At 46.6% G+C, this 20035-nt stretch overlaps 1 protein-coding gene across 1 annotated transcript; it reads right to left on the bottom strand.

Moving 5' to 3' along the window:
- Window positions 1-796: 796 nt before the first annotated feature.
- LOC311115566 (tripartite motif-containing protein 16-like protein) lies at window positions 797-19835 on the bottom strand. Its single transcript, XM_084190715.1, has 6 exons — window positions 19226-19835; window positions 15493-15630; window positions 2462-2695; window positions 2158-2317; window positions 1973-2032; window positions 797-1736 (listed from the first exon to the last, which is right to left on the bottom strand). Exons 1-6 carry the CDS (start codon window positions 19814-19816, stop codon window positions 1225-1227), a joined length of 1695 nt encoding a protein of 564 aa, XP_084046841.1. The 5' UTR covers window positions 19817-19835; the 3' UTR covers window positions 797-1224.
- Window positions 19836-20035: the final 200 nt, after the last annotated feature.

Below are 20035 nucleotides of genomic sequence, written 5' to 3' on the forward strand. Positions count from 1 at the left end.
CATTTTCTAACGACAGGGAGAAAACATGTAAAATCTAGAAGACTACTTTAGATCTGGTCAGAAGAAGCCTAGTGCACTACGTAGGGAACAGGGAGAGATTTGGGACAGAGACAGTAACTCCTGTATGGAAATCTTCATTCTAATGACAGTGAGCAAATCTCCACCCTATTCCCTATGTAGTGCACTACTTTAGATCTGATCAGAAGTAGCCTAGTGCACTACGTAGGGAACAGGGTGTCATTTGGGCCAGAGTCAGTAACTCCCCTGGGTATGAATTGTCTCTCTATCTTATCTGTCTTCTATATGATGTTCTCCTCTCCTCCTCTCTTCTCTCCTCTATTCACTCTATTCTATCATCCACACCACATGCCAGCTTCAACACAATCCATTTACAAGTTAAAGACACACCTTGGAATAAATAGCAAAGGAAAACTACTACTAGATGGATTTTTTATTTCCCATCACCATGAATCATATTTAATAACTGAACAGTAGCAGACCTAACTTCATCTGTTCCTGACTCTAGATAGTGGATTAAAAAGACCATCAATCTCCAATGATATTAAAGTACAATTCTGAACATTACTGATATACTGAGTGGCAAGTCAAGATATGTGCTGGGTTTTTATTGTTGGGTTAATAGCACCACCTGCTGGACAGGTTTAATATTGCTTGACTGAGCAGTATGGGAGAATAAAAGATGCCAAACTTAGGGCCGGTTTCCCGGACATCTCCATTGAACATGCTTTTTAGTCTAGGACTAGGCTTCATCTGTGTCCGGGAAACCGGCCCATATAGTTCAATAAGCAAGTAAGTAACACTACCTGTTCCATGATACTGAGGAAAATTACATTGAGACAGAGAACCAATTGAGAAAACATTTCAATGGTTCTGAATGACAACCAACATACATTAACAGCATACATCATGATTAATGTAAATGTATAAGATTAAAACATTGCACTTAAAAAAATATGAATGCATTGAATTGTAATTCATAACATCTTCTGAAGATCAAATCAATCAAATCATTGTACATAAAAACAGAGCAGAATGAATCACCATCACCACCAGCATGACTAGTATCTATGTGGACCCTACTACAGTTTAACCAGCTCAGCTATAGACTACACCAGCATGACTAGTATCTATGTGGACCCTACTACAGTTTAACCAGCTCAGCTATAGACTACACCAGCATGACTAGTATCTATGTGGACCCTACTACAGTTTAACCAGCTCAGCAGTACCATAGAGCCAAACCCCAGGATAGAGGGGCTGAGTGAATGTGGTCTGGACTCTGTGGAGGAGGGTCATTGTGTCAGAGACACTGTAGAAGGACAGAGTACCTGCCTTGTGATCCAGGTACACTCCTACTCTGGAGGACTGAGGGCCTGATACTTTAGTCCCAACACTATTGTGTATGAACCAATAACCACCACTAGAGCACTCTAAACTCCAGGACTTGTTATTCTCTCCAAATGCACCATCTGTCCCTGTTCTGCTGATGTCTTTATATGAGACTGCTGTATCAACATCCCCCCCACTCCACTCCACCTCCCAGTAACAGCGTCCAGACAGACCCTCTCTACACAGAACCATACTGTAGTTGGTGAATCTGTCTGGATGAACAGGATATGGTTGTTCTTGGTCTGTATAGTTCACCTTTCTGTTCCCTTTAGACAGAGAGAGGTGTGTGTCTGCTGTGTTTGGGTCCAGTGTGAGCTGACAGGAATCTGGGAGAAGAGCAGAGCAGAGACCAATGAGGGGAGTTAGAACAATAAGTGAAGTCAGATACTGTATCTACCCTGTCTTTGATTAGAGCACAGCAGAGATCAAATCAGAGAAATATGAGGAGTCAGATAGATACCCAGTCTTTGATTAGATCTACTATTGCTATATATTTCTAGAGGGATTGTTAGGAGTGTCAGTAAAAAGAGACTGTTAGTTACTTCAGAATAAAGAGACTCACATTGTAAGAACTGTTCTCTGGTCTTGGGCTCTGGAGGCAGTACAACATCCACTATATTCACTACAGACACACAAACACATTCACAGAGAGAGGGAATGTTATCATCATACCATATTCCACATGTATATGACTAGTAGGGAACTTTCAATGGTCTAAAGTTGATGTTCTTATTATTTTCAACACACCTGTAGTGGAGATCTTGGTCCATTCTCCTTTAAGGACGTCTTCTAGTTTCTCTCTCAGTTCAGACACAGTCTTACTCACATCTCCAAAGTACTGAAGAGGACGGACAACCATGCTGGGTAAGTCTGAAGATACACTGGTACCAGAGAGAGACTGATAACTCTGGGGGGAGAGAGAGAGAGAGAGAGAGAGAGAGAGAGAGAGAGAGAGAGAGAGAGAGAGAGAGAGAGAGAGAGAGAGAGAGAGCAGAACCAAATGATTGAGAGTTTTAATTTCACATCACATGTATCAAGGCAGTTGAGTTACCTGGAGGAAATGGATGTGATCCTCTGTGTGTGAGAGCTGCTCCAGCTCAGTGCTTCTCTTCCTCAGCTCAGCTATCTCCTGCTCCAGTTGCTCCAGGAGTCCTTCAGCTTGACTCACTTGAGCCTTCTCTTGGTCTCTGATCAGCTGCTTCACCTCAGAGCGCCTTCTCTCAATGGAGCGGATCAGCTCAGTAAAGATCTTATCACTGTCCTCCACTGCTGCCTGTGCAGAGCGCTGTTAAGAGAGAGAGAGAGAGAGAGAGACTGACTTGTCTTACTTTAATGAGCCATCCTCATTACACTAACACCCCCACCCCTAAAAGCACATTGCGTGCCACCATAACCTCCACACAATCACATTATCCAGTACCCAACACCACAGTACAATACACCATCCAGCACCACATTCCAACCGTCCATCCAACCCCTCCTCTCCAGCCGTACAGACAGCCCCCCTGAGCCCCCATACCTCCTGAAACATCTCCACACTGTTGATCATTTTGTACAACTCAAACTCAACCCTAAGGCGTCAACAGTAATGGCATTACCCTGGCAACACAGAAAAAACATGATGCACAGTCTGTCATTGCAGAAAACGGACACCCCTCCCCAACTCCCAGGTCAACCCGAGCCAACCAGCTATTGGTGTCCAGGGCTCCATGTAATACCCTCCACTGGACGACCCCTGACCTTTCCAGCACTGGGAGCTTATAGAGCCCCTCCACCTATACCCTGCCATGCTCTCAGCCCCCACAACCCCCTGCCACTGATGCCCCTTCACTCCCACCAAGCTCAGAGCCCTCCCCACACCTTGACCATACATGAAGCCCCTGCGTACAGCATTTGAACACAGGCCACAAAATTCTCCCCACAACCGAAACAACACATTGAACAGATATTCATTGTCCACCCTATCAAAGGCTTTCTCCTGATTATGAACAGATTGTCTGTGTTTGAGCGTCCTGGTACACAGTACGTTTGGTCCTTGTGTACAATAGAGTACAGGTGGGACTTCAGTCTGTTAACGAGGACCTTGGTAAAGACCTTATAGTCCAATCAGAGCAATGCCACAGGCCTCCAGTTCTTTAAGTCGCTCAAAACCCCTTTTTTGGGCAGGAGAGTCAAAGCCTCCCGTCTACAGCTTAGCGACAGCTCCCCCACCCCGACGCACTCACACAACACACGTCCTGTCCAATAATTCCCCAGAACTTTTTATAAAAATCCACAGGCAGACCGTCTGAGAGACAGCAGCTGAGAGTTTGTGAAAGGCCAGGGAAATGTCTATTTGATTTCTCTGTGACAGAGAGAGTTTGGAAAGGTCTGTGAGCAGAACCTGAGAACACCCAGGATAATAATAATAATAATAATAATAATAAGCCATTTAGCAGACGCTTTTATCCAAAGCGACTTACAGTCATGTGCATACATTTTTACATATGGGTGGTCCCGGGGATCGAACCCACTACCCTGGCATTACAAGCGCCATGCTCTACAGAGGACCACAGAGTTCTGCCCTCTATAAATCAGAGTACAACTCCACAGCCGCAGCCTCATCTCCCCACAACAGAAGTTACCCACCCATCAGGCTCCCTCATCTCCCCACAACAGAAGTTACCCACCCATCAGGCTCCCTCATCTCCCCACAACAGAAGTTACCCACCCATCAGGCTCCCTCCTCTCCCCACAACAGAAGTTACCCACCCATCAGGCTCCCTCATCTCCCCACAACAGAAGTTACCCACCCATCAGGCTCCCTCATCTCCCCACAACAGAAGTTACTCCCCCTTCTGCTGTCCCCACCTCTCCCAAAAGCCTTGGAAGCTTGAGCAAAAAGTGACATCTTGGAAGAGCTTTACATGGAATTTCCAATAGGACACCTGCCTGGGCCCTGGTGAAACAGAGAACTGAGCCCTGTACTAGGTGCAGACACATTTATGAAAGCAAAGACAAGGTCATTCATTTTGGCTCTAACCACTAACAACCTACCCTTACACACCTCTTTTGCTACCCCTGCACTAAGATTTGTGCCATGGCTCAGCACCTGCGCCCCCTTCCACCAGACCCCCAATACAATTCATTAATCACATCACTGTGTGTCTCTTGCTAAAAAAATCACGTTTAAATGTTTTTGTTTGACATATTCCCCCAGTCTCTGCCGCCGTTCATGTTAAGGAAGTCTAACCGTGAAATCTCCATAAGAGGTGGGAGGGAAATCACCACAATCAGAAACCAGTAGAGAAGCCCATAAAGCCGCCATGCCAGAAAAAACCATCAATTTAAGCAGATTCTGAAGACATGCCCTTAAGAACCCATGACCCATTTTCTCTGCCTATACCACTTCCTGGGTGAGAGGACACTAAACCCCTCATTCTTCATCACGTGTTGTACTGACCTTACAAACCTTCCAGGATCAATCAAATAAGACTCCAGCAGAACCTTCTTTTTCCCCTTTAGTCTCCATCAGGAACCTAGAAAGTTCTCTCAGCGTATATACTGGGCCCTCAGCCTGACTGTCTGTCAGCTCTGGATCCAATGAGCCGTCTGAAAACGAGACGCCTTGTCCTCCGCTCCCGCAGACTCACCTCCCCCCTCTTCCTCCTCCTCCATTGGCACGGTACCGTCCTCCTCCTCCCCAGTCTCTGCCCCCCTGCACTTCCCCCCTGATCAGAGCCTCTTCCCCAATGACAGGCAATATTTCCTGGGATGAGCCCACCAAGCCTTCGCCTACCGGAGTCTCTGTTACTACAGAAACCTGCCTCAGCTCATGTAGCCCAGCTGCAACCCTCCCCACCACCGCTTTCTCCACGGCCTGCGCACCACCACTTGGCCATTCACTACTCTCCTCCCTCCTGGTACCACCTACTACCGTGTAGCTCAGTTGGTAGAGCATGGCGCTTGCAACGCCAGGGTTGTGGGTTCGTTTCACAGGAAAACTCCTGCCTGAGCTTTTTACTGTCCCTTTCCACACTGCTAACGCAAGAGGAAGGACTGAAAAAGCATTTAACACATTACTGTGAAGTAATATAATGATGATTCATGTTTATTATTACCTGTTTTTATGGTCATGTTTTGAAATTATACTTCATTACTATAATGATTATCAATAAGCCTAAACATTAATTCAGTCACCTCTGGTCGACAAAAACGTATTTTCCTAGTACATTAATTGTCAAATTCATCAACCAGCATCGAGCACTCTGCCTTCTCAGGCAAGCGAGGGGCATGTTGAGGTAAATATGCTAACCGCCAAGGTTGCATTATGTCATTTATTGGTGGGCTGGAAGATGCAGTGTTTTTTCTTTTCTATTCAGAGGCTATTTACTCCCAATATGAGATAATTTTCTATAGAAGGTTTTTATAATGCATGTTTACTAGGGTTGAGGTTAGCGCATCTGAGTAGGGATTATTTGGGTTCAATACCTGTCCTACCTATCAATCATATTGCTGCTTGTAGCCTATAACTGATGATCCCCACACTAGAAACACCCAAAACTATCTGTGCTAGTGTCGTGGTAAATATATTATGTTAAAGCTTGGTCTGACTAAAATCTTGTGCATAACCCATCTTGTGTTGGGGCCTTGGGACTTAATACAATGCACAAAGACTCCTAGCTTGTTGGCCTTATCAGCAGGTGGCCATGGGGAACACCCACGCCATAGGTCTCTCAAGTCCTCCCAAACTCACGAGTTATTGCCCTGAGGACATACCCACACCCCCCCACACACACACACATCATCATTGTTAAGCACACACACATACACACACACACACATACACACACACACACACACACATACACATACACACACACACACATACACACACACATACACACACATACACTTACACACACATACACACACATACACACACATCATCATTGTTAAGCACACACACACAAACAACCCCTTCTCTTAGGCTGGAGACAGAGAACCCGACTCAGAGCCAATGAAATGGAGATGACCTCGACCAACTCATCAGGACCAATGGGGAGATCAGAACTACTAGAATCAACCTACTTTATTTTATTGTATAAAATGTCAGCACACAATGTTTAGGGGCGCGCTCTCAGATATCTCCCTACGAGGTTGACGAACGCGTCCGTGCACGCTATTTTCAGATATCTTTACCTCTGAATAAACTGCCTTATATTATACAATCATCCACCTTGTCCGAAAGTCTCTACTTGGTCTCCGTTCTCCAGTAAACTTGTTTTATCAACAAACTTGGTAGCAGAGGATGGTTTTCTAACTCTGAATTCGGTCCATACAAGTTGATAGAGACAGGAGACAAGTAAGAGACGGATCTGAAAGGACGGGTGACCTGTCCGCAGGAGCAGCCGGGAATCCAGCTCGCCTCAGGAAACTGATCTAGACGGCCGTCAATACAAAGGTAAGCAGAACCTGTTAAAACAAAATCTGCATATTGTATTGTAGGATAAACCCAAATTTTGATCAGTAGTACTGGGCGTGAGTATGGATTACTGTGAAATTTATAACATATCTATTATGACTCAAAGGCACATATGTAAAGATATCTGAATTCTTTAGGTTTTTACTGTTGAAATGTGACTCTCTAGAGAGGAGTCTAGTTACAGTGGTTCACAAGAGATGGACCGACTTTTATTTCCTGTTGAATTGTGATTCTCTAGTGAGGAGTCTATTTACAGAGGTTTGGTTCACTAGAAATGAACCCTTTTATTTTTTGCTGTTGATATCTGAAATCTTAGGTTTTTACTGTTGAAATGTGACTCTAAGAGAAGAAGTCTAGTTACAGTGTTTTTTTTCCTGTTGAAATGTGGCTTTCTAGTGAGAAGCCTATTACAGTTTTTGGTCCACAAGCGATGGACCATTTTATTTGATCCACAAGAGAAGGATCTGGTGACTTGATAAAAAGATTCAGATAGTCGGGTTGAGTTAATTCCGTGAGAATCCAAGTCCAGAAAAGGTTCTCCCGACTAGACGCCAGTTGAATGGTTTAAACGACTGGGAGTCTCCTTGAGGAGAATCAAAAAAATAAAAATAAAAATACAAGTTCAGATAGTCGGGCAATTTGGTTGACGTGGCACTCAACTATATGTACTGTGAGGAACTCAAACTGAATTCGTGTGTTGATGCTGATATGTAATAAAAAATGTAATTGTTGAAATGATAACCTGAATGTTGTGTAAGATTGGCCGTTTCATGAGACTAACTAGTTGATAACTTTTAAGAGGACCACCGAGTCCTATTTTGCCTGTTATGTAGCCGCTGCGCTAAAAGCTGACTTGAACTTTTTCCCTCTTGTGGAGTTGGTATTTCCTTAGTTCCTAAAATTAGATTGATAATTATTTTGGAAGCGCTCGAGTTTGTTAATATATTGTTCCAAAAGGGCGATTCTGATACCTTTTGGGAAAATATATAATAACTCGAATACCTGAAAAACAATAATAACTTTTGCCAAATAATTCCTAGAATTAAATTGATAATTGTTTTAGGAGCGCTCGAGTTTGCTAATATATTCTTCCAAAAGGGCGATTCTGATACCTTTTGGGAAAATATATAATAATTCGAATAATTGAAAAACAATAATAACTTTTGCTAAATAATTCCTAAAATTAAACTGATAATTATTTTGGGAGCGCTTGAGTTTGTTAATATATTGTTCCAAAAGGGCGGTTCTGATACCTTTTGGGAAAATATATAATAACTCGAATAACTGAAAAACAATAATAACTTTTGCTAAATAATTCCCAAAATTAAATTGATAATTATTTTAGGAGCGCTTGGGTTTGTTAATGTATTCTTCCAAAAGGGCGATTCTGATACCTTTTGGGAAAGTATATAATAGCTCGAGTACCTGAAAGACAATAATAACTTTTGCAAAATAATTCCTGGGATTAAATTGATGATTATTTTGGGAGCGCTCGAGTTTGTTAAATGTATTGTTCCAAAAGGGCGATTCTGATACCTTTTGGGAAGATATATAACAACTCGAATAACTGAAAAACAATAGTACCTTTTGCAAAATAATTCCTAATAATAAATTATTGAAAAAATTATTTGTGTACGAGGGTGGGACATCAGAGATAAATCTCAGTCAGCGCCAAGAATACATTGCTGGATTCGGCCAGTGACGGGCTAAGAGCACCAAGATAGTCTAAAAAAAACTGTATAACCATGGCAACCACTACCGTCCCAAAACTCAAGTTTAATGAATATCTAGATCAAAAAATACAGGATAGAGCGGGAGGGAAAGAACAGTATAAGACAGTAAAGAAAGTGTGGGAGGGAGTGAAACTCAAATGGACACAGGCAGGTTACTTTAGCGGGGGTGCCCCGTCTAAAGGGCAACTCACCTTTATGAAGAAAGGACTAGAGGTGGCAGTTGAGAAAGCTGAGGAAGAGCTGAGAATAGGGACATGGGCAATAGTGGAGAGCAGGAGGGTGCAACCAAAGAAAACAGATACGATGTGTGTGGCCACTGAAGCAGCTTCCCCAGAGGCCAGTACCAGCACCACTCCTGGCCCCTCCTCACTATACAGCCTAACAGGCACCATGACTTTTGGCCCACAACCACGACCATGGCCTCAGCAGGGCACCCCATTAGGTCCTCCAAGAGGAGGGAACTACCTGTGTTACAATTGTGGAGGAGCTGGACATTTTAGGCGTGATTGTAAGGAACACCCACAATTTAACCATCAACCCCAATGGAGGGGAAGAGGCAGAGGTACACCACAATGGAGAGGTAGAGGAAGGGGAGGACCCCCACAATACCAGACTCAATGGAGACGGCCAAGGCCACAAGGTAATGGGGGGGCCTGTTACAATTGTCATCAATATGGACACTCTGTCAGATGGTGTCCATTACCACCTAGTCCGCAACAACTACACTGGCTGGCAAACAGGGGTAGAGGTTATGCCTTCAGATCAAGAGGAGGCCCAAGACCGATGTACCAGCCACATGCTGCCCTACCAGCATATAACCACCCACAACAACACCCAAACCAACAGCCTAACCAGCAGCCAGTTCCTACCTTCCAGGGCATGTCAGACGAATATCCTCCCTGGCCCTGAAGCTGCCCACCACCACAGAACGGGAATGGGGGTCAGCATTTTCCACTTCATACTGAACCAACTGTCATGTGTGAAGTGGAGGGAGTTACCCACCAATTTTTGGTAGATACAGGATGTACGTACTCTGCCATAAGATCTCGTCAACCACTCTCTTCGGAATCAATACAGGTGGTGGGGGTATCAGGAACACCCGAAGCACAAAACAAGACCATACCATTGCTCTTCCAATGGGGCCCTTCCAATTTGAAGCATCAATTCCTATATTGTCCCAACTGTCCAATCAACCTATTGGGAAGGGACCTATTGTGCAAACTGAAATGTTCAATCTACCTTACCGAAAAGGGTGTGGAGGTTTCCATTGATCCCATTACCTCCACACCAGTTCATCCAGTTAGGGTGCTGATGCTACCCATCATCCCAACCCCAGTGCTCTCCCTGACCCAAGAAATATACTGGTTGAAGTGCATCGAATCCGGCCAAGGAACCCCTGAGGTTCAATTCAAGTTCAACCAGCTGAGACAACTCATTTACACATTTCACCCATACAAGACTCCTCAAGCTGAAATCCACTGTACACTTAATGTGACTGATAATGATGTCAACCCATATACCGATGACTGGGATGAAAACATGATGCACCTGACACCAACAATCAGATGTTGTACCATAGTGTGTGGACAGGAAGGAGTGGCTGCTCCGGTTATCCTACCTTCCCATTTGAAATACTGGTACCTACTGGGTGAAGAATCTGCTCCCCATGTTACACTGGCAGTTGGAAACGGTTTTGAAGCAAGGAGCCTTGGGCCTATGATCAGAAGAGCATCCAAACTCCAGTGGGAACCCACCCAAACTCCAGGAAGCAGGACCAAGAAACTTACACTCCTCACTTACCTGGACACCTGAAGCATCAACAGCATTTGCTCTCCTAAAAACCGATCTCTCGGTGGCAGCAGCTCTGACAGCACCCGACTACAAAAACAAATTTCATCTTGATGTTTCTGAAAAGGAGGGGTTCACTTCTTCCATCCTTTTTCAGAAACAAGAGGGGGAGAGAAGAGTACTGATGTATCATTCCTCTAAGTTGGACCATATTGAAGCAGGTCAGACAACATGTTCCAGGTACGTGGCTGCAGTGGCAAAAGCTATTGAAAAAACCGCCCACCTGGTAATGTGCCACAAATTGGAAATCCATACGCACCATGGGGTTGCAGCATATCTGATGAGCAAGGAATTCACGTTCAGCGCTGAAAGAAAGAACAAAATCCAGAATAAATGCACCCAATCACACATTACTTTTGTCAACACCGACAAAAACATGGCAGACGCACTCAATGCAGAAGAAGGGTTGGCACACTCCTGCGAAGAGAGGGCGGCACAGGAACTGAAACTGCGACCAGACTTGGGAAACGAACCCCTTACCAATCCTGATCTATGGTTGTACACCGATGGATGCTGCTATAGAGGAGAAGAAGGGAACATAGCAGCATATGCAGTGGTACAGCAGCTTCCAGACGGGTCACACGTGACCCCGGAATCAGACATCATCCCACAACCTGCCTCAGCCCAACTAGCTGAGATCATTGGTTTGACTCAAGCCCTGGAAAAGGCTGAAGGAAAGACTGTGAACATCTACACTGACTCAGCATATGCTCATGGAGCAGTCCATACAGATGGACCACAATGGGTCAGACGTAACTTCACCACAACAGGAAACCTTCCGATCAAACACAAGGCACAAATGGAGAGACTGATAAAAGCAGTCTCACTACCTGAGCAGGTGGCCATCATGAAGTGCAAAGGACATCAGCAACTCAAGAACAAAGTCAGCGAGGGAAATGACGCAGCTGACAAAGCAGCCAAGAAAGCTGGGGGCTACACTCCAAGACAGATGGTGCTGCGGACTCAACCAGCTAGAACAGAACTCACAGACCAACACATAAAGGAACTACAATTCACAGCGGGCCCGTATGAGCACTCGGTATGGGGACAGATGGGAGCCACCAAAGGACCTGATGAACTTTGGAGATGCCATGACGGCAGGTTGGTGGCCCCAGCTAATCTCTGCCCCGAGCTGATACGGGAGGCTCATGGGCCCACTAGCAAACCCTGTGTTCCACCCCTCCCCTGTGTAACCTTGAGGTTTGGTAAGAAACAAACACTTGTCTACGAAAAGAGACATGTTTAACGGATTCCGCTTGGCACCCAGCCGAGAGCACACGGAAACCACTTGCAAATTTACCAAAACTAACCAACTACTTGGGGTCTGTTCGGAAGCAATAAACGGAGGCAGATTAGCCACCACAACTCTTATCGAAAGAGGCGACATCTGCACCAACACACCCCTCACAACAAGACAAACCTTTTTCATTAACACAACCACCGCCTTGTTCATTCTGGATGCAGAGTCCAGATGTTCCGCTCCAACCTGTTCGCCGACCATGAGCAAAACTTCCTCCACACCTTTCTCCGGAACGCACCCGAAGCGACAGCGTTTCTTCTCCACTCGGTTGAGGCCATCACGCCGCCCTAACAAACTACCCCTACTCCCCCCTCAACTCTAAACGATAAACAGTGGAAACCAATAAACAAACCCTCCACCATCAGAAAATACATTCAGAAAATACGCAAGAACCAAAAGAAAAAAGAATAGTAGCCCTCCTCACGAACCACAAATCTCTCACACAACCAACTTCTTCTTCTATGATATAATGGCGGTCCACAAACCAACGTTAAAGGTGCATGCCGCCACCTACTGTGCTGGAGTGTGTGGTCAATCACGGTTTCCAACATTTCTAAATCCTCCTACCTAACTCAGTACTTCTGAGAAAATAAAGAAGAGCCCTACTAACTTCTAATAGACCCTCCCCCATCCCCAAAATCCCTTCCAAACCCCCCCCAACCTCAATGACCCTACACATCTTTCCCTCTCTTCAAAATACTTACAACAATATAACAACACATGCTCCACCGTTTCATCGACCGTACCCTCCAGACTCAAACCATTCCCATGCTTGCCAACCAGATGTAATGACGAGTTCAATGTACAATGTCCTAAGCGCAATCTAGTAAACACCACCTCTTCCTTCCTAATCTGACTTTTGAATCTTGGTCCATCGACCTTTCTGTAAAACTGTCAACTATTCATATAAATGCCGGCCCTTGTGCTCAGAGTACCATCTCTTCTGCCACACATCTATCAAAATGGCTCTGATCTTACATTTGGCCTCACCTCTACCCAGTGGAACATTAATATCAATTATATTTCGTTTCAAAGCTCTTTTAGCTAACTGGTCTACAATTTCATTCCCTTCCACACCCGAATGTGCTGGGACCCAGCAGAATCTCACTACTAAACCCATTCTCTCAATTCTCCATAATAACATTAATACCTTCAGTTCAACTGAGTATACTGACAGTTCATCTGTTAGTCTTCTACATATCTGCACATCAAATTCAGGAACGTAAACGCCTGCTCCTGTGAGCCCACTATCTGGGTCCTTGGATCCATCTGTGAAAAGCATTAAAAATGCATAAAAACCTCTACCAATGTAATTGTCAACCAGTTTCACTATATCACTGACTTCTGACCAATCTTTCCTTTTCTCTACCAAGGTTAGATCAACAACAGGGTCTGGGAGTAACCATGGAGGAACATCCCCTATCACCACAGAAGGGCCAACCTCCAACTCCCTCAAACCACTCTCATCAGCAAGCTTTCCAACTGTCCAACCAAAACCACTGCCTTGTCTACTAGTATATTCCCAACAGTCATCTAGAACAGTAGCAGTGGGATGCTCAACCTCACAGCCTTTCAACCCAATAAGATAATGACCATTTTTTACGCTGTATATCCAAAGGCATCTCACCTGCCTCCACCAGTAAGGCACATACAGATGTTGATTTAAATGCACCAGTACATATCCTTAAAGCTATATACTGGATTCTGTCCAGCTTCTGAAGCCAAGTCTTTACCTCTGTTCCATAAACTGTACACCAGTAATCAATTGGCGTCCTGATCAGAGCTCTATAAATATCCATCAACAATTGTCTGTCAGCACCCTATTCATAACCAGAGACCCACACAACCAACTACCGCGAAAGTTAATGAATGAGAGAGACATGAACATCGTTACAACACTGTACATAGCCATAATATAATGGTTCTTCTTCTTTGGAGTTTAACGGCGGTTGGCATCCAATATGTTGCATTACCGCCCCAACTGGACTATAATATAAATCTATTTTACTTTGTGATACAAAATGGGAAAAGGGGAAAGGAACATTTAATTAAAAACCTTCCAACTAACCCTACACTCATTAAATACCCACTACCCCATTCCACTACTTTGACCCTATCTGCTCCTGCACCATGCCAACGGCCTGGGAGGACGGGACACCACCACTCAACACACCCTGTAACTCTTCTGAAGTCTAATCTTGTATGCCCAAATACTTCTCTGCAGCTGCCACCACAATATCTATTTTCTGTGATTTACGTTCCATTTCTGCGGTACAGTTGATAACCATTTCTATGAACTCTAAGAAGCTAACTTTACTGAAGCATATATCACTCGTTGGCCTATCCCTCTGTGCTGGCACAGATCTACTACTCACAGGGATCCTCTCAGGATCTCTCACCCTTGACCCATCCTCCTCTACTTCCTTCACTGTCTCAGCATACGACACCTTCTGCACTACTCTGACTCTAGCCACCTCAACCTGCCTCTCTCGCACCGGACACTTCAGATCCCCAGCAACATGGGCATCCCAACAGTTGACACACACAACTTTATCCACCGAAACTACACAATCCTCTATCCCATGCCCTCCTGCACACTTCCCACATCTTGGAATCTCCCTCCTACAAACTGCTGCAACATGACCATAAACGTTGCACCTGAATCAGCACAGTGGATTCGGCACAAAAGACTCAAAACTCAAAAGGACTGACAGTGACTCCTATGTTTCACCACGCTCAACACCGGGTTTGCACCAAACGGCGGGAATCACAAACACCAGGAATCTTCATCTTCAATTGCTCCACTTCTACACTTAACATTACCCCAGAAATCACTCCTTTCAATGGTGCCCTGTTCCTAAGAGCAAAGCAAGAAACAGATCTTGACCCAAGTTGCGTGACACGGAGCGCCCACTCCCTCTGGTCAGAAGAAACACAAACAAATATCACAAGTCCACTACAGGTTTCCGTCACTGATTCAACTGCACCCAACTCCTTTCCCACCCACCCTGAAACCACAAATGGATCTGCCAAAAGGTATGGATCCACTTTCTACAACAATGTAACTCCTACTGCACCAGATTCTTCTGTATCATGTCCATTGATGCCAGGCTCTGGTTCTGAGCTCTTCACCACACCTTCTACCTCACTTAACTCTCCCTCATTCATTTCCATTTCACCTCCAGAACTCAGTCTGGCGAATGGCTCACTCTGTTTGCACTTGAATTATAACATTTGAAAGTTTTTATTCCTTTGAAACTTTTGTGAGTGTAATCTTTACTGTTCATTTCTGATTGTTTATTTCACTTTTGTTTAGTATCTATTTCACTTGCTGTGGCAATGTAAACATATGTTTCCCATGCCAATAAAGCCTTTTGAATTCAATTGAATTGAGAGAGAGAGAGAGCTCCATGTTAATGTTTAGGGGACATGAGTCGGTCATGATTTCTCAAGGTTTTGTGATGAGGTAGCCCCGCCTGCAACTTCAAAATCTGTGTCGGCCTTTGGCCCGATAAGGAATGCCCTCTTGGTGAAACGGTCAAGATGTTGGTTTCTCCTGTGGTTGACCCGGGTTCATATCTCACCAGTGACATTAAGCAGTATATTCTCTGAAATGGGTCCAAACAGCCTGTTCCCAACAGTGGAGCCAGTGGGATTGGAGACGGGCCCCTCTCTCTCTCTCTCTGACTGGAGGAGAGAAGTGAAATTGTGTGTCTCCTCTGGTCAACAATACTCACCTTGAGACACTCCACAGCCTGTTGGAGCTCCTTCAGCTCCTTCTCTCTCTCCTGGAATCTCTGCTGGACTTTCTGCTGACTCATCCCCAGCTGCCTCTGTGGAGAATCACTCTTCAATGAGCTATCAAGCTTTATTTGTCCAGTAGATCAATAGTATAGTAATGGGACATAGGGCACATTGAAGATAGGGATTACAATGTTGAGGAAGTGTCTCTGTGAAATTATATTATTCAGTTGTTATGTGAATGATTATAGTTTTAACAGTGCACAAAACAGGGGTGTGACACTCTGGCTCCGGGACGTTTGTATTTGAGCCAGGGTGTATTTTGTGTTGTTGGGTTTTGGTTTGGTTATGTTGGGTATTTGGGTGTATTTCTATGTTGGTAGTTCTGTTGTGTGTATTTCTAGGTTTGGTCATTGACTCCCAATCGGAGGTAACGAGTGTCAGCTGTCGGCTCGTTATCTCTGATTGGGAGCCATATTTATTCTGTATGTTTTCTTGTGGGAGTTGTGGGTTTTTTGTTCCAAGTTCTGTCAGTGTTGCAGAGGACTTCACGTATCGGTCTTGTTTTGTTGTTTTGTTCCAGACTTTGAAATAATAAAGTCATGTTTCTTGGACACGCTGCGCCTTGGTCATATTTAGACGACATAGACCCTCGTGACAGAAAAACCCACCATAAGAGGACCAAGCAGCGTGTCAAGCGGCAACAGGATTAATGGACGCCTATCAAGGATTCATGGACATGGGAGGAGATATTTATTCCTGATTATTATTTGACCATGCTTGTCACTTATGAACATTTTTGAACATCTTGGCATGGTTCTGTTATAATCTCCACCCGGCACAGCCAGAAGAGGACTGGCCACCCCTCATAGCCTGGTTCCTCTCTAGGTTTCTTCCTAGGTTTTGCCTTTCTAGGGAGTTTTTCCTAGCCACCGTGCTTCTACACCTGCATTACTAGCTGTTTGGGGTTTTAGGCTGGGTTTCTGTACAGCACTTCGAGATATTAGCTGATGTAAGAAGGGCTATATAAAATAAAATTGATTGAAAATTGATACTGGATGGAAAGGGTCCTTTGGCACAACCGGGAGAATATCGCCGCCCTCGTGAAGAGCTGGAGGCAGCTAAAGCCGAGAGGAGGCGGTATGAGGAGGCAGCACGGAGTCAAGGCTGGAAGCCCGTGGGTACTACCCAAAAATTTCTTGGGGGGGGGGGCTTAAAGGGAGTGTGGCGAAGTCAGGTAGGAGACCTGCGCCTACTCCCTGGACTTACCGTGGAGAGCGAGAGTACGGGCAGACACCGTGTTACGCAGTAGAGCGCATGGTGTCTCCTGTACGCAGGCATAGCCCGGTTCGACACATTCCAGCTCCACGTATCGGCCGGGCTAGATTGAGCGTTGAGCCGGATGTCATGAAGCCGGCCCAACGCATCAGGCCACCAGTGCGTCTTCTCGGGCCGGCGTACATGGCACCAGCCTTACGCATGGTGTTCCCGGTTCGCCCACATAGGCCGGTGCGGGTTATTCCACCTCCCCGTACTGGTCGGGCGACGGGGAGCATCAACCCGGGTAAGGTTGGGCAGGCTCAGTGCTCAAGGGGGCCAGTAAGCCTGCACGGTCCGGTATTTCCGGCGCCACCTCCCCGCTCCAGCCCAGTACCACCAGTGCCTACACCACGCACCAAGCCTCCTGTGTGTTCCCCGAGTCCTGTGCGTCCTGTTGCTGCTCTCCGCACTAGCCCTTATGTGCGTCCCCAGGGTCCAGCATGCCCTGTTCCTTCTCCCCGCACTAGGCGTTATGTGAGTCCCCAGGGTCCAGCATGCCCTGTTCCGGCTCTCCGCACTAGGCGTTATGTGAGTCCCCAGGGTCCAGCATGCCCTGTTCCGGCTCTCCGCACTAGGCCTTATGTGAGTCCCCAGGGTCCAGCATGCCCTGTTCCGGCTCTCCGCACTAGCCCTTATGTGCGTCCCCAGGGTCCAGCATGCCCTGTTGCTGCTCTCCGCACTAGGCCTTATGTGAGTCCCCAGGGTCCAGCATGCCCTGTTCCGGCTCTCCGCACTAGCCCTTATGTGCGTCCCCAGGGTCCAGCATACCCTGTTGCTTCTCCCCGCACTAGCCCTGAGATGCGTGTCCTCAGCCCGGTACCTCCAGTTCCGGCACCACGCATCAGGCCTACGGTGCGCCTCAGACGGCCAGAGTCTGCCGTCTGCCCAACGGGGCCTGAACTGCCCGTCTGCCCTAAGGCGTTTGAACTGGCCGTCTGGACTGAGCCTGCAAAGCCGCCCGTCTGCCATGAGCCGTCAGAGCCGTCCGCCAGACCGGAGCCGCTAGAGCCTTCCGCCAGACAGGATCAGCCAGAGCCTTCCGCCAGACAGGATCAGCCAGAGCCTTCCGCCAGCCATGAGCAGCCAGATCCGTCAGCCAGCCATGAGCAGCCAGATCCGTCAGCCAGCCATGAGCAGCCAGATCCGTCGGCCAGCCATGAGCAGCCAGATCCGTCAGCCAGCCATGAGCAGCCAGATCCGTCAGCCAGCCATGAGCAGCCAGATCCTTCAGCCAGCCATGAGCAGCCAGATCCGTCGGCCAGCCATGAGCAGCCAGATCCGTCGGCCAGCCATGAGCAGCCAGATCCGTCAGCCAGCCATGAGCAGCCAGATCCGTCAGCCAGCCATGAGCAGCCAGATCCTTCAGCCAGCCATGAGCCGTCCAGCCAGGATCCGCCAGAGCCGTCCAGCCAGGATCCGCCAGAGCCGTCCAGCCAGGACCCGCCAGAGCCAGCCAGCCAGGATCTGCCATTGAGTCCGGTGCTGTCCCTTAGCCCGGTGCTGCCCCTTATCCTGGTGCTGCCCCTTAGTCCGGTACTGCCCCTTAGTCCGGTGCTGCCCCTTAGTCCGGTGCTGCCCTTTAGTCCGGTGCCGCCCCTTAATCCAGTGGGGTTTAGTTGGGGGGTGGTCATGTGGAGGAGGCTACGGAAGCGGATAGTGACTAAGGTGGGGTGGGGACCACGACCAGGGCCAGAACCGCCACCGTGGACAGACGCCCACCCTGACCCTCCCCTAGACTGTATGCTGGTGCGCCCGGAGTTCGCACCTTTAGGGGGGGGTACTGTGACACTCTGGCTCCGGGAAGTTTGTATTTGAGCCAGGGTGTATTTTGTGTTGTTGGGTTTTGGTTTGGTTATGTTGGGTATTTGGGTGTATTTCTATGTTGGTAGTTCTGTTGTGTGTATTTCTAGGTTTGGTCATTGACTCCCAATCGGAGGTAACGAGTGTCAGCTGTCGGCTCGTTATCTCTGATTGGGAGCCATATTTATTCTGTATGTTTTCTTGTGGGAGTTGTGGGTTTTTTGTTCCAAGTTCTGTCAGTGTTGCAGAGGACTTCACGTATCGGTCTTGTTTTGTTGTTTTGTTCCAGACTTTGAAATAATAAAGTCATGTTTCTTGGACATGCTGCGCCTTGGTCATATTTAGACGACATAGACCCTCGTGACAAGGGGAGCTGATTGGGTGTTTGATAACGAATGATAATGGTGTTTGACTTTAGAAAATTGTGATACATTTGGAGAATCTGGGTTAACACATCTGGGTTAACACAAGGTTTGTGTTCATATTTGTTCTGCCGTGGATCGATATCATTTGAATGATCTCATATTCAAACAGCCTTAGCTCCTACTGTATCTTTAATTATTTGTTTATCAGACAGTCACCAACAAGTAGTTCTGGTCTTACCTGTTTCTCAGTCCTCTCTGCTGCAGCTGACACTGTATCATGGCCTTTATGTTCATCCATTGTACACAGATAACAGATACACTGCTGATCGGTACGACAGTAAACCTCCAGCAGTTTGTCATGATGAGAGCAGATCTTCTCCTGTAGTTGTGCGGTGGCTTTGACCAGCTTGTGCTTCTTGAAACCAGGAAATTCATAGTGAGGTTGGAGGTGAATCTCACAGTAAGAGGCCAGACACACCAGACAGGACATGAGGGCTTTCTGCTTTCTGGTCCCAGTGCAGAAATCACACGCCACATCTCCAGGTCCAGCATAGCACAGAGCAGGAGGGGGAGCAGCCTGGAGTCCTGTCTTCTTCAGTTTCTCCACCAACTCAGCCAACATGTTATTTTTCCTCAGATTAGGCCTTGGAGTGAAGGTCTCTCTGCACTGAGGACAGCTATAGACCCCTTTCAGAACATCCTGATCCCAGCAGCCCTCAATACAGCTTCTACAGTAACTGTGTCCACAGGGAATAGCCACCGGCTCCTTCAGTAGATCCAGACAGACAGAACAACAGAACTGGTCCTGGTCCAGCAGAACTCCCTGCTGAGCCATTTGGACGGTTGTTCACTCTCACACAGACAGACGACACAGAGACTCAGATCAGTTTCGTTTCCTCAGAAGAGAGTTTGTGGAGGGGAGGGAATTCCTGGTTCTGCCAGAGGGGTGGGGTTAAAAGGAGGGAGGGAGGGGTTAGAGGAATGGAGGAAGAGAGAGAGGAACTGCATGCAACAGGAAGAGGGAGACAAATAGTTTTGTTCCTAGGTTACAGTC

This window comes from Coregonus lavaretus (assembly GCF_964263955.1).
Source record: "Coregonus lavaretus genome assembly, contig: HAP1_SCAFFOLD_2792, whole genome shotgun sequence".
NCBI classification, from domain to species: Eukaryota; Metazoa; Chordata; class Actinopteri; order Salmoniformes; family Salmonidae; genus Coregonus; species Coregonus lavaretus.

Excerpts from the sequence above, each read along its gene's own strand:
- LOC311115566 (XM_084190715.1), bottom strand. The coding sequence starts at position 19,816 with ATGGCTCAGCAGGGAGTTCTGCTGGACCAGGACCAGTTCTGTTGTTCT. Across the intron at positions 15,631-19,225 it reads CTGCAGCAGAGAGGACTGAG|CAAATAAAGCTTGATAGCTC; the intron begins AAACAGGTAAGA and ends TGATCTACTGGA. Across the intron at positions 2,318-2,461 it reads ATCACATCCATTTCCTCCAG|AGTTATCAGTCTCTCTCTGG; the intron begins GTAACTCAACTG and ends CTCTCCCCCCAG.